Source organism: Prionailurus viverrinus, chromosome A1 (assembly GCF_022837055.1).
Source record: "Prionailurus viverrinus isolate Anna chromosome A1, UM_Priviv_1.0, whole genome shotgun sequence".
Taxonomy (NCBI): Eukaryota; Metazoa; Chordata; class Mammalia; order Carnivora; family Felidae; genus Prionailurus; species Prionailurus viverrinus.
In genome coordinates, this window is record NC_062561.1 from 13963966 (window position 1) to 13978932 (window position 14967).

A 14967-nucleotide genomic window follows, 5' to 3' on the forward strand; every position below is an offset into this window, starting at 1 on the left:
TTTTTTTTTTTCCTTATATTTGTAAATCCCTTAATACATTGTTGGTATTTTTATGAGTATCTTTTAAAGAGTTTTCAAAATGAGAAAAAAAGTCTTTTGTATTTAACAACAGACTTAACAATTCTAGCATTCCTGAATTTTTTATGTCATTTCAAATTTCCATCTGGTATCATTTTCCTTCTGCTGGAAGAACTGATTTTAACAATTCATGTAGTGTAAGTCTGCCGGCAATGAATTCTCTCAACTAATATTTGCAAAAATTTTTGTTTCGCCTTTATTTATGAGATGGATTAGGGTTTTCAGTGTTAGGCTTGGAGTTATAATTTAAAAATATATGGTGGTTTGGCAATTAAGACTTTTAATTTTTACTGTATTTTACTCATTAGTTGGCTGCTAGCAGCCAGGTATACTTATCATCTGTTTGTTATAGTCTTACAAAGTAATTATAAAAGTGATTATACTGCTTTTGATGAACTGCATGTTGTTTTAAATATATTTTAAAGGAAGCACTCACATTGCTTTCTTCTCCATTCCCTAGAGTTTTTATGGACTGTATTTGTAGCACCATTTGTTATACTCTTGGGTATAGTTATTTCTATGCCATAGAAAGATTACCAATACAAATTAATTGTAGAGATGACTATTGTGAAAGAAATAGGAGGCAAGCAGTTTTGTATTTTTCTTGCCTTAGTGTGTCATCTGGGTTTAGGATCATTTACTTTTATTACGTTCATGTCCAAATTATAAAGTATTTTCCTGTTATGTACTAAAAATTTATCTACAAGTCGTTTACTATGCACACAGCAGATCTTGAAGATGACATGACTGAGGGAGTTACGTATGTATGTCTTGGGGGTGGTCTCTTTAGTATTGATATACTTACTTCTATACAATACTGACAAAGTAAGAAAAATTCTGATGTTGACACTAGCTTTGGGACCTGGGGCTGGTTATATAGATTAATCTTCATTTTCTTGTTTGAGATACTGCCTCACAAAATTATGAGAATTAAATGGGACTGTATATACATAAATTACTCAGTACATAAGTGTTCACGAAATGGTGGTTCTTAATTTTTATTTTATATTTCCTTTTTTTATTTCTTTGTAAAATTATAGGTACAAGTTTATCTCAAAGATGCCTTCTTTAGAGGTTAATAATTCAAGAGCTTTAAAATTTAGATTGTATCTGCTTCTAAAAGTAATTTGATTGACTTACAGGAAAGGACATCTGTGTAGAAAGAGAAAGAAAACAATATGTAAGCAGGAGGACAGAATAGAGGAAGGAGATCATCAAGACAAATGTATCAAAATTTGAACATTAATTTTTTTCTCCTTAGATGGGCCATATTTCTTGTTTCTTTGCATGTCTCATAACTTTTTGTAGGAGACTGGACATTTTGAATATTGTCATGTGGTAACTGGACATCAGATTCTTCTTTCCCCTGTGTTGGTTGTTGCTGTTGTGGGTTGTTTGCTTAGTGATTTTCTAAAGTACGTTTCTAAGTCTGTCCTCTCTGTCGTGTGTAGCCATTGAAGTTCTGTTTGTTTGGTGGTCAGCTGATGTTTTGACAGAATTACTTTAAATGCCTGGAGCCAAGGAAAGAAAAAAAGAAGAAACAAAAAAATACTCTTCCCATCTTTGCAGATTTGCTCTTTTGAGACACTCCTGTGGTGCTTAGTTGGGCCGTTTACAGCTCTCCGCCAGCTTTTGCTTCCTACTAGTGTAGAGCCTAAAGGCCAGCTACAAGTGAAAGGTTAGGATCTTTGTAGGCTTTTTATGACGTGCAACTTGCCCTGGGCATGCAAGCAGTAGTGTACAGGAGAGCCTTTCGAAGACCGTATACCCACACGTACCTTCTTTCCCCACGTCTTCCTTCCCAGGCTTCTGGTCTGTCTACTGCTGTCCCAAGTACTGTCTGCAGCTCAGACTGCTGCAGCTAATACCTGTGGCTTTAAATGCTTTTAGTGAAAGTGTCCTAGCCCTGGGGATATTCTAAGTTTGGTGAAACAAAGACAGTTCTTTGCACCTGTCCTTTGGGAAGCTGCCAGATAGGTTGACACCTACAACCCTGAGTATAAGATTCCTGCCACTTCCTCTGGAACTAGAAACCCTCACACTTGTGCAGGATGGATGCTGTCCTGATGACTGTTGCCCTCTGGGATGTGGGGGATTGTAGATGGGACATTCCTTTTATCACAAAACAGTGGCTGCTTCTTCACAAAGTCTTCCTCTGGTTGCTGTACATTTGTGTCTTGATTCCAGAATTTTTCAGAAGTTGATTTTGATAGTTTCTGCCAGCTCATTAGTTTTTTAGGGAGAACATTGCCCCGGAGTTGCCCATTCTGCCAGTTTTTGGTGATGTGATCTTTTTCAAGGGAAGATATTGTATACTGATTTCACTTGAAAATAGTTAGAAACTGGAAGTGGATATAGAATTAAGCCAGATTTTAACAACTTAAAATTGTGTGTACTGTACCTAGTACCTTACTAAGTCAAGAGTACAAATCTTCTAAATTTTATTCGTTAAAGATTACATATTTTCCAAGTAGTAATAGAAGAAAAAGTTAGGCGACCTCAGGGTATAAACAGGAATGAGAAAACATCTCTGGCTTTGTAATCTCCCCCCGCCCCCCAGCATTAAAAAAGTTATATGGCAATAAGAGCAGTTCATTACTGAAGGAGAATAGGGAAACACAGCAGAAGGTCTGGCTTACAACTAGACCCTCTTTCCCTTCCTCCTGCCCTCCCATCTTGCCATCTTCCCCATTCCATGTGAAACACTGAATAATTTTCATGGGCTAAAGGCATAGGTATAGTGGATACTTAGATAAAAACGGTCCTTACTCTTTCAAAGCTTATTGTAATGTGGGGAATAGAAAAAAATTTGTAAACAGCTGTATCATGCAGTGATTGCTATGGTGTGCGTGGGTATATTGGGAATTCAGAGAAAGGCCATTTTTGTAGGTAACGGGAAGGCTTTCTGGAGTTAGTGGTTGCAGGTTTAATGGAAGTTAACAAATATAAAAGTTGGGAGAGAACTCTGTGTCATATATAGGGAGTAACATCTATGAAAAGTTTTAGATGCAATGAGAGATCTGCAATGCAGAAATTGTTCCTGTGACATTAGCTAGGAAATGGAAAGTAGAGGAAGCTGAAGCTGGGGTGTTAAATTGTGGCTTTATAGGTAGTGTGTCCTAGTTTAGAATTTATCCAGAAGAATAAGTTGCAAAGAAATTTAAATGGTTTATAATTGTCCAGTCTGATCTACTTAATGAAAAATAATTTTCACGTATGATTCAGATAATCTAAGATTTCAAAATGAAGATATTTAAAAGCTTTATATTACAAAGATAAAAGATATTAAATTGCTAGTAACTTTAGTACTTTCAGAAGATAATATTTTCCAAGTCAGCATTTTATATTCCAAATTTTTATATAATAAATTTTATTTACTTTATGTAAATAAGTTATTTCATTTAAAAAGCTCAGCTATGATACTTATTTTATATAAATTCACTTATGACCAATTCTTGAGTAGGAAGAACCATTGTGGGCCACTTTTCTTGCAGTGGTAATACCTTTTAGAATTTTAAGGAGAAGGCCTGGAAGAAAAGAAGACTGTTACCTTCAAATAGAGTATTACATTGACATGTTCAGATTTACAGGAGACTTAATTGATTTATATATCTTGTTTATACTATGGTAACAGTGATTTTGGTTCTTTTGATTTAGCTTTTTTAGCCTTCTTATGTCATTTTGTTTGATTTTTAAATGGTTTTCCTATGATTTTTTTTTAGTGTTTATTGCTAATTTTCCTGTAATTGAGCCTTAAAATTGAGTCTTCCACTTTCTTGCCAAAATAACCTTAAGTAAATTGGTTGCTTTTTAAAATGAAAAAAAAAAAAAAACAAATTAAAAATTTACTACCTCTGGATGTTTTATTGCTTACCCATAGAAATTATTTTCTCTTTCCTTTTCTCCCACACAGAGTTCATAAAACACTGATTTCTTTGTAAAACTACCATAATACATCCCATTTCTATTTTTTAGGTTTGTACTTCTGACTTCATAGGAAGGTATTTAAGTTCATTATTCAATAGATTAGAATCCTGGATTGCTTATATGTGACCTTGTTCATGCTGCTTAATCTCATTTATTTTCATTTCTATGAGGACGATTATGCCTTTCCTCATAGGATTGTTAAAGAATGGTTTAAGTAATAAAGGCCAATTGTTTCTACTTTGTCTTACATGTTTTAGTTTGGTAAATATTGAACCACTCATTTTTAAGTGGGGGATAAATATTTCTCTAATTTTAGAATGATAGTTTTGTAAGCACTTAGCCTTATTCACATTAAAGTATTAAACATTATAATAAAGGTTACAAAGACCAGCTGAAAATATACGACCACTTTACAAAATATACAATAAATTTTTTTTGCAGCTGCTGGCAAAGAAATCAGAGAGCCAGACTGTACTCTTTTGTAATTAAATGATATATAGAAAGGAGCATTGTTTTTTAACTGAAAGATGGAACCGTAAGCTTCACATAACAGAGCCTGATTGTTAGAATTACACATATTAATTGTTAATTCCTTTAAAAGCAGACTATTTTTTTTCTTCCCACTGAGCCCATCTCTGTTATTACACATTACATAATGGTTGTTCGTTATGCCAGACTCAACTGAAGCCCTTACAATTCATTTAGGAGATTAGTCTAAAAAATTCTTTAGTGTTCTCCCATTTTAATGTATCCTAATTCTCACACAGATTATTTAGAGGCTCAGTAGACTTATACCTTGGTATCTACTTCTGTTAGTGTAGTCAGTAAATGTTCACATCATTGATTTTCAAACCTGTGGTTTATTTTTCTCTATATGGTTCTCTTTTAGATTACCTCTTCTGTGTTACTAGCCACTGGTCTACAAGGTTCATAGTAGTGACCCAGGTCAATTGGGTATATAATAGTGAAAAAGCAAACAGTTCTTTGATAAGACCATGGTATGGTGAAAAGATGTTTGAGTTGTTTTTCACAGATCTACAATTAATATCTAAGAGAGTATATAATCCACAGCAGTTTGACATTTGCTGGAAACAAGGCGTTAAGCTAGCTGTTTCATGGTACTTCAGACATACATGATCAGATGGCTACTTTTTTTTTTTTTTTTTTTTTTTTTTAAGCTCAAAGCTGGGGTTATAAGAGAACTGGTCATATCTCACCTTAGCTGAAGGCTGGCTATATGCCTGACTTTGTTCCTAAGGGTTTAAACCCAGTTATGTTATTTAATCCTCATAACAACAACATTATTAGATAAGGAACTTTCATTCCCATATTTAGATGAAGTAACTGAGACCTAGAGAAGTAGAGTCATTAAGGTCACACAGCAAGTGAGTAATACAGCTAAAATCTGAATCCAGGAAGTCTGAATTCGGAGACAGTCTCTTAACTATTCTTTTTTTTAAAAATTTTTTTTTCAACGTTTATTTTATTTTTGGGACAGAGGGAGACAGAGCATGAACGGGGGAGGGGCAGAGAGAGAGGGAGACACAGAACCGGAAACAGGCTCCAGGCTCTGAGCCATCAGCCCAGAGCCTGACGCGGGGCTCGAACCCACGGACCGTGAGATCGTGACCTGGCTGAAGTCGGACGCTTAACCGACTGCGCCACCCAGGCACCCCTCTTAACTATTCTTGTAGCTATTTTTGTTAATAAGGCAAATAGGAGGAGTTGAAGTTGTTTCATACACAGAAATAAAACCAGCCTTTAACCTGAGAGAATATCTAGGTTTGTTTAAAAAAAAAAATCAGAAATTAGGATAAGGGCTAGTTTCTCATAAAGTTGAGTTTTAGAGCTGTTACAGAGAAAAATACACACATAATGTATTATTTTAAAATTTGAGAATTTTGTTTTTAAATTCTTAAATTTCAAAAGACTTTAAAAATATTCTTAAATGAGATTTTATTGCTTATATGGACTTGTATGAAGACAGACTTATTCTGATCCTGGGATCAAATCCCAGGGTTTTTAAAAAAAAATTTTTTTAATGTTTATTTATTATTGAGAGATAGAGAGATACAGAGCGTGAGCAGGGGAGGGGTAGAGATAGGGGGAGACCCAGAATTCGAAGCAGGCTCCAGGCTCTGAGCTGTCAGCACAGAACCCGACGTGGGGCTCGAACTCATAAACTGCGAGATCATGACCTGAGCTGAAGTCAGTCGCTCAACCAACTGAGCCACCCAGGAGCCCCTCAAATCCCAGGGTTTTGATTCTGGATCCTGTATTTACTAGTTTTGTGACCTTTTCCAAATTAAATTTTCTTTGCCTATTTTTCTTTATCTGTAAAATGAAGATAATAATAGCTTTTTTCTCGTACGTTGTTGGGAGAATTAAATTATTTAACATATGTAAAGCCCTTAGAATGAATAGTACTAAATGATGTATGTAAGGTTACCTGGCAGTGGTATTATTATTATTATTATTATTATTATTAATCTTATTTCATAGCCTGTGATCATCCACCCTTATAATGAATATTTTTCTTTGATAAAACATTCTACTTCTTGATTCTAATTTCTGGTACTTACCTGCCCCTAAACTTATTTTTCCTTTGCTTCTTTTACTTAACTACTTACATTTTATGTCTTCTTATGCTCTATGTAACTTATAAACCAATTTCAACTTTTGGGGAGATAAGATGTAATATGCATGCATATGTACGTATATACATCTTTATTTCTGGAACTTAACACTGTTAATGCATGGGCTTTTTCTTGTCTACAGATATATCCCTAGTTCCTAGAATGGTAATTTCTAGTCTTTAGTAAATAAGATATTTATTAATGAATGAATGACTTCAGATTTGTCAGGCATTTTGTATATGGCTGTTTCTAAATTTTCCATTCTTTAGACCAGAAAGATACCCATTTTATCAATGTTTTTCTTTAAAAATGGTACTTACAACAATGTAATTAATATATCATATGTGAATTGATTAAGGGAGAATAAGAGTATCATCATATACTTTATTATATGTGTATTTATCCATCACTGTACTTAAAGTAGCATTTGAGGGGGGACAGTAGTACTTTTGACTCATTTTTGACATAATGTCACAAGTCAAATACATTGCTATTAAATCGTCTTTGTGTATCAATTCACATTTTTACAAATACAGTATTATAAAATACTAGGTATATATCTTTCAAGCATTAAAAAATTTTTTTTAATGTTTATTTTTGAGAGAGAGGGAGAGTGTGCATGTGCAAGAGAGAGTGGGGGAGGGGCAGAGAGAGAGGGAGACACAGAATCTGAAGCAGGCTCCAGGCACTGAGTTGTCAACACAGAGCCCTACGTGGGCTCGGACTCAAAAACCATGAGATCGTGACCTGAGTGGAAGTTGGACACTTAACGGACTGAGCCACCCAGGCACCCCTCTTTTAAGTATTTTTTAACATAGATTCTATCATTTTCACATTAACTATAAGTTTGCTGGTATCAGTTTCATATTTCTTTAGCTTCTATACATGAAGATTTGGCCCCTTTGTTTCTCTTCTGTTACATCTATTTGTCAGTCTAGTACTGTCACAAAAGAAATTTCAGGTATTAAAATTTATCCCTAGCGAATTCTTCATTTTCTAATGATTATCACTTTTAAGTGCCAGGCTTTTATTTTTTATTTTATTTTATTTTATTTTTTTGAGAGAGAGAGAGAGAGAGAACGAGAACTTGCATGCACTAGCAAGGAGGGGCAGAGGAAGAGGAGGAGAGAGAATCTTAGGCAGGCTCCATGCCCAGCACATAGCCCTGTACTGGGTGTGGGGATTTGGGAGGGGGGCTGCTGGATCTCATGACCTTGAGATTGTGACCTGAGCCAAAATCAAGAGTCAAATGCTTAACTGACTGAGCCACCCAGGAGCCCAGGGGCCAAACTCTTTCTCTTTTTCATAGGAATTTGTCATGAATCCTACCCAGTAGTCTTCCACTATTTTGCTCTGCTGGATTTGAAATTGCCTTTTTCCATTAAAAAAAAAAAAAAAAAAACAGATTTTACTAGTTTTAATTCTTACAGCACCTTTATCTATGGCTTTCACATTTTTATCAAAATTAGTTTTAGACTAGAAGACTTGAAATTTTTTAGAGTAGCTGTGCTCTCCTGCTAGTTGATTTCTTTTATTGTTTTTAATTTATTGTTGTAAATGATCTCTCATGTTATCATTAGTTATTGTTTCTTTTTGTTCATTTTCAGCTGGTTGGTGGAGAATTTGACTTGGAGATGAACTTTATTATCCAGGATGCTGAGAGTATAACATGCATGACAGAGCTTTTGGAGCACTGTGATGTAACATGTCAAGCAGAAATATGGAGCATGTTTACAGCCATTTTACGAAAAAGTGTTCGGAATTTACAGACTAGCACAGAAGTTGGGCTAATTGAACAAGTATTGCTGAAAATGAGTGCTGTAGATGACATGATAGCAGGTATGGGGTTATCTGACAGGAAAATATACTTTAAATGTTTATAAAGATTCACGTACTTCTCTTTATATTCTACTGGTAATTAGATTTGTTGAAGCTAACTTGATTTAAAATAGATAAATAGAAATGTATGGAAAGTTTGCCTTGTATATTAAGGGAAAACTTGAAGAATGGAAGATACTTTCTTTTGTATTAGACAAACATAATTACTAATTTTGCTTTTCTAGGTTTTAGAATCTCAATAGTGTGGAATAAATACTATGAAATCTATCAGAAAAATAAACAGTACCTTTTTACATAGTACTTAGTTAAACCTTTACATAACTGAAAATTTACAACATGTACTACAATTCTGCGTAATGAGCACTTCAACTTTTCGAGCTCTGTGCTCTTCAGTTTGACCTATGTGGAACTATAATAGGGGGGTACTAATAGCCTTGGGATAAGCATGTTGAATTTTTAGGAAGTGTCCAATTTTTTTAAGAGAAATTTTGTATTAAAAAGATATAGATTAGAACATAAAAATTGCATGGAATTGTTATGCGTTATTTCAAATAACTTTGAAATCTATGAATTTTCGTTGCCAATCCTTTACCTCCTTCCAAGTTCATTCTCCTTTGTTGTTAGATGCACTTCAGTAGAAATGTTTTGAAATGTGGTCACAGAGCCACATTATTCTCCAAAAATAAGTTCAGAGCTTGAAATATTGGTTTTTTTTTAAGCCATGAATCTTTAGCATAAGCTTCTTCTGATGTAAAAGGGTTTTCATAATCTTAAAAGTGCTGGTATGACTCCTCACAATATCATATCTGATCCTTAAAAGTAGCTCAGACACCAGAAAATCCTCTATAATATTTTGATTTATGCACAATTAATTTTAATACTAGTAGAACAAAACAGTAAATAAGAAATAATGGAGTGAAGGATAAGTTAAACATGAATGCTTTTTAAATTTAAACAATATTAATTTTTTTTCTTAGAGTATATTACAATCATTTCTAATTGCTTTCAAGGTGGCATCTATCTCTATTTAGAGTGATTTAACATTCTCTGTGTTGGTTACTGATGGTTAACTTGATGAAAAATGAAATTCAAATTTAGAACATCTTTTTAATGATGATACATACCCTCTTTAAACCGTTCTGTAAATTCTGGCATTCTTTAATAGGAATTTATTTGCATAAGCTTATATATACACATGTGTAGAACATCATACAATTTTTGGGTCTTCATATCTGGGTTTAAATCCCTGAAGTTTTGTTTGTTTGTTTTTGAAATAAAGTGGCTACCACTTTATAAAGTGCACTTTAGAAAATGAGCCACAATTATATACATAGTAGTTTGCTCGTGCACAATTCATGAGCTTTGAGATACAAGATGATAGTAATCTTGACTAGTACTATCATATGCAGAAGTTCATATGGTTATTTTTCTATTATAAAAGCTCCTTAATTCTCTTGTCTTTGCTTCTCAATGGTAGCAATTCTGGTAATACAAAACTTTCACTTTTTGTTATTTTAATCATTGAATAAACATCAGAAAATTACCTGTACCTTACTTTTCAGTAGAGAAATTAAAATTTAGACAACATAGTAAAGAAGCACTAATAACCAACAAAATATTACTGAGTTCCCACTCTGAATATTTATAGCATGTTAAGTTCAAAGAGGCATTTTTCATTTACTAATGTACAGGTATGACAGAAGGTAGTTAAACATCTATACTGAACTGATAAGAGAATTTCATAGTCTTAGCACTTGTTTATCTTTAAAAAATCTGTCCAGAAAAGAAGACCTGCAATAACAAAATTAAACTGACCTGCTTGATTATATGTATAATAAATAATAAATATTAATAATTATGTCATTAAGTAAAAATTTAATAGATCACTTTTTGTGACATACATATGAGGTGAGATAAAGTTTGGGAGAAAGATTTTAATTTTTTAGAAAAGTATTTATAGGTAAATGTTTAAGAAATCTATGAATTTGCCATTGCAGCTAATTGCTTAAAACTGCTTCATATTAACTGGGGTTTTAATAAATGCTTGATTTCTATCTAGAATTTTTGCTTAGAAAGAGATCATCTGGCTAATATGCAGTAACCGTAAACTTTTTTATTGAGTAATGAAACATTGTATTAAAAGATTTCTCAAAAGTTGGCATATCAGTAGTCACAATTTTATCATAAAGATTGCTTACTTATTGTGGCATTGAGTAAGATTAGCCACTTATTTATTGATGAAAATAACCACCTTAAATTCCTATTTTGAAATACATACATAATAAATTTTTTTAAAGTCTCAAATTCCAGGTATTGTCATATTGGATAATATATATTATATATCAGTAACTATTTAAGTTTATCCTAACTCACTTTTTAAATTAATTGATGATGAATTATTTAGAATGTGTATGTGTATTGATTGTAATAACTTGTATAGTATCTTTGATGCTTAGGAAGTGCTTTAGAAATTGAGAAAATGAAGTATAGTTATTTAGATGTGTAATTTCTTCTAAAGAGCGATTGATAGCGGAACTACTCACAATGTCTAGAGATGAGAAAGAAATCAAGGCCAGAAAATTAAATGTATAATTTTTCTGTTATCTGGTGAGCTGGTGTATCTCTCATATGCACGTAAACACATGAACAGAGTGGATATCCCTAGTAATGCATTTAAGTTATACTTTTAGAGACTGGTAGGTAACAGAGAGGGCCCTGGAGCCATATTGCCTAGGTTTTAATCCTGACCCTACCACTTAGTAGAGTGTGTTCTTGGGCAATGTGATTAGGGTATTTATGCCTCACATTCCTCATTTTAGGAAGGGGCTAATACTAGTACTTACCTCATAGGCTTGTTGTGAGGATTTGTGCACTTAATAATTGTAAACCACTTGGAATAATGCCAGGCAAGGAGTAAGTGCTCACAATTGTTAATGGGACAAGGAATATTTCCAGAATATATTTTATTAAGCATAGATAATTCTAAAAGAAAATATGGTCAACTATCACTTTTTTATTTGAAAATAATCAATTTACAATGTTAAATCATTGCACCTTTGTATATTTTTGTCTACCTTTCCCTGCATACAGCCGATGTGTGTGTGTGTGTGTGTGTGTGTGTGTGTGAATGTATATGTGTGTGTATATTCTGGGAATTTATAAAATCTATTTTATATATTTGCTAAGGAAACTTAATTTAATGGTGACGCTGATGGAAAAAATCCTAAAATTCAAATACCATGTTTGTAGTTATCTGGTAACTTAAAAATTCTTAATTAGAATGGCAGTTCTGGAGGACAATTAGATGAATATACATGTAGAAATGACAGTTGCTAACTTTTGCTCTTTCAAAAAGTATATTACCTTGACAGATGGCAGCTCACGACTAGAGTTCAGAATAACTTTATTTTCCTTTAAAGATCTTCTAGTTGATATGTTGGGGGTTCTTGCCAGCTACAGCATCACTGTCAAGGAGTTGAAGCTTTTGTTCAGCATGCTTCGAGGAGAAAGTGGAATCTGGGTAAGCTGTGGTCAGAGGGAAAAGTATTCAATATCAGTGCATTAATACTTAATGTTCAACAATTTGTCTCTAGAGAGCTATAAACTGGAACTTGTAATGGAAACTGTTCCCTTTAAAGAGTTTAGTAAATGATTTAAAATTAATTTCTCTCTAGTTAGAAAACAGTCCAGTGTCTAACATGATATATTAGGTAATTTTGCTAAATTTGCACAGTGACATTTCTTTTCTTGTTTCCTCAGCCAAGACATGCAGTAAAATTGTTATCAGTTCTTAATCAGATGCCACAAAGACATGGTCCTGATACTTTTTTCAATTTCCCTGGTTGTAGTGCTGCGGTAAGTTTTAAATATGTATGTTTATTTTTATTTATTTTTAATTCATCTCTGTTAGAGTATAATTTACATCCAATAAAATTCACTTATTTCAAAGTACGGTTTGATGAGTTGTAAAGTTGCATAATCACCACCACAGTCATGATTTTGAACAATTCCATCACTTCCCACAATTCCTTGTATCTGTGTGAAACCAGTCCCCTCTCCCCAGCCCTGTCCCTTGAAACTTCTGATTTATTTTGTGTTTTTATGATTTTGCCTTTTCTGGAATTTCATATAAATAAAATCATTCAGTATGTAATCTTTTCTGTCCTGCTTCTTTCACTTATCATAATGGTTTTGAGGTTGCCTGTGTTGTAGCTTCCCAGAAGTTTATTCTGTTCTTTTTATTCTGGTTTGTGTTACATTTTATGGATATACTACAGTTTATCCATTCACTAGTTTATGGGCATTTGAGTTTTTAGTTTTTGACTCTTGTAAATAAAACCGCTATGAACATTTGAACATAGATCTGTAGGCATGTTTTCTCATCTCTTAAGTAAACATACGAGTGAAATTGTTGGGTTTTATGCTAAGTGCGTGTTTCATTTCATGAGATTGCTTTCAGGCAGATTGTTTTCCATAGTGGAAAATTTTGCATTCTCATCAACAGTGTATGAGAATCTGAGTTGATCTGCACCCTGGACATTGTCCATCTTTTTAATTTGAAGCATTTAAATGATTATGTAATGGTACCTCATTGGAGGCTTAATTTTGTATGCCCTAATGTTTGATGATATTGAGCACTTTTTCATGTGTTTATTGGCTGTTTTTACATCTTCTTGTGTCATATTTTGTTCAAATATCTGGTTAAAAAAATTGGTTGTTTTATTATCTTAAGAGTTCGTTATGTATTTCAGGTATAAGTTAATTTGTCAGATGTGTATTTGTCAAATATTGTTTCCAATCTGTGGCTTTTCTTTTTATTTTCTTACCAGTACTTCTTAAACAGATTTTAATTTTGATGAAGTTCAATTAAACGTTTCTTTCTTTTATGGCATATGCTTTTGTAATCTAAGAAATCAGTATACACCAAAGTCACAACATTTTTTTTTTTTTATGCTTTCTACTGAGAGTTCTTTTGTTTTAGCTCTTATATTTAGGTCTAGGATCCTTTTTTGTGTGAATTTTTAAAATATGATATGAGGGTTTCTCCTCTTTCTCTGCTCCCCCCCCCCAACTTGTGCCTTCTCTTTCAAAATAAATAAATAAACATTTAAAAATATGCTATGAGGAAGGTTGGAAGTTAAAGTTTTGTTTGTTTTGCATATGATTATTGAATTTCTTCATAACCATTTGTTAAATAGTCCTTTAACTTCGAATTTTCTTGGCACCTTTCTTGAAAACTATCTGGCCATGTTTGTGTAAATCTGTTTCTGAACTCTGTGTTTGGTTCCTTTGTCCTCTGTTTCAGCTTTTATGCCCAAATCAGATTTTCTGTCTTTTATTTTCATAGTTTTATAGTAAGTAGTTCTTGAAATCAGGTTGTATATAAGTATTCCAACTTTGTTCTTCATTTTAAAATAATTTTGACTACTCCAGATAACATTTACATGCGTGTGAATAAACTTGTCAAATTTTATACAGTGCTTACTGTGATTTAGATTGTGTTGTGTTAAATCTGTAGAATAATTGGAGAGAAGATATTGAGTCTTCTCTAATTCATAAACGCATTATAACTCTTACTTTAGTTTTCTTTGATTTTTCAGTGTTTTATAGTTTTTAGCACACATGTCTTAAAAAGCTTTTGTTAAATTTATCCATAAATATCCATATTGATTTTTGCTAGCATACAGAAATACAATTGGTATTTTATTTTTTGTATAATGACCTTATATCTTGAGACCTTGCTTAAATTCACTTTCTAGTCCTAGCAGGTTTTTAGTAGATGCCTTAAGATTATTTACAGATATTTTTGTAAATAAAACCAGTATTATTAATATTTTTTTAGCTTACAATCAGTATACCTTTTTATTTCATTTTGTTGCATTACTGTACTAGCTAGGACTCTAGTGCAGTATTTAATACAGTAGTATCCTTGACTCATTCTAGCTGTAGGGAAAGCTTTAAGTATTTCACCATTAAGTATGGTGTTAGTAATTAGGCTTTAAAACATGTCAATTCCTTTCTGTTCCTATGTAACGGAAGTTTTTTAATCGCCAATATGTTGATATTAGTGTTGAATTTTGCTGAATGCTTTTTCTGATTTTATTGAAGTAATCGTATGGTTTTTCATCTTGATCCTTACTAGTGTGGTAAAATATAATGATTGACATTTCATTGTTAAGCCAAACTTTGTGTTCCTGGGATAAAAGCTACCTGGTCACTATGTTTTAACCTTTTAATACAATACTGGATTTGATTTGCTAAGGTATTGCTAAGAAACTTTGCAGTTATTTTTATGAGTGATTTGGGGGTATAGTTTTCTTTTCCTATAATATTTTTCTCTGCTTTTGGTGATAGGGTAATTTCTTATAAAATGAGATGGGAACTGTTAATTTCTTTTTTTTAAAGAAGTTTATGTAGAATTGATATTACTTATTAAATGTATGCTGGAATTCACTATGGTAGCCATCTAGGTCTGAAGTTCTGTTTG

The 14967-nt window shown here is 32.9% G+C and overlaps 1 protein-coding gene across 8 annotated transcripts in view; it reads left to right on the forward strand.

Moving 5' to 3' along the window:
- NBEA (neurobeachin) overlaps window positions 1–14967 on the forward strand; it is a 680460-nt gene that overhangs the window by 71409 nt on the left and 594084 nt on the right. For all 8 annotated transcript variants that reach the window (XM_047854707.1, XM_047854709.1, XM_047854711.1 and 5 more), the window contains exons 2-4: window positions 8249–8480; window positions 11900–12000; window positions 12240–12335. In XM_047854707.1, coding sequence (XP_047710663.1) covers window positions 8249–8480; window positions 11900–12000; window positions 12240–12335 — 429 coding nt within the window. The remainder of the gene's footprint in view (window positions 1–8248; window positions 8481–11899; window positions 12001–12239; window positions 12336–14967) is intronic.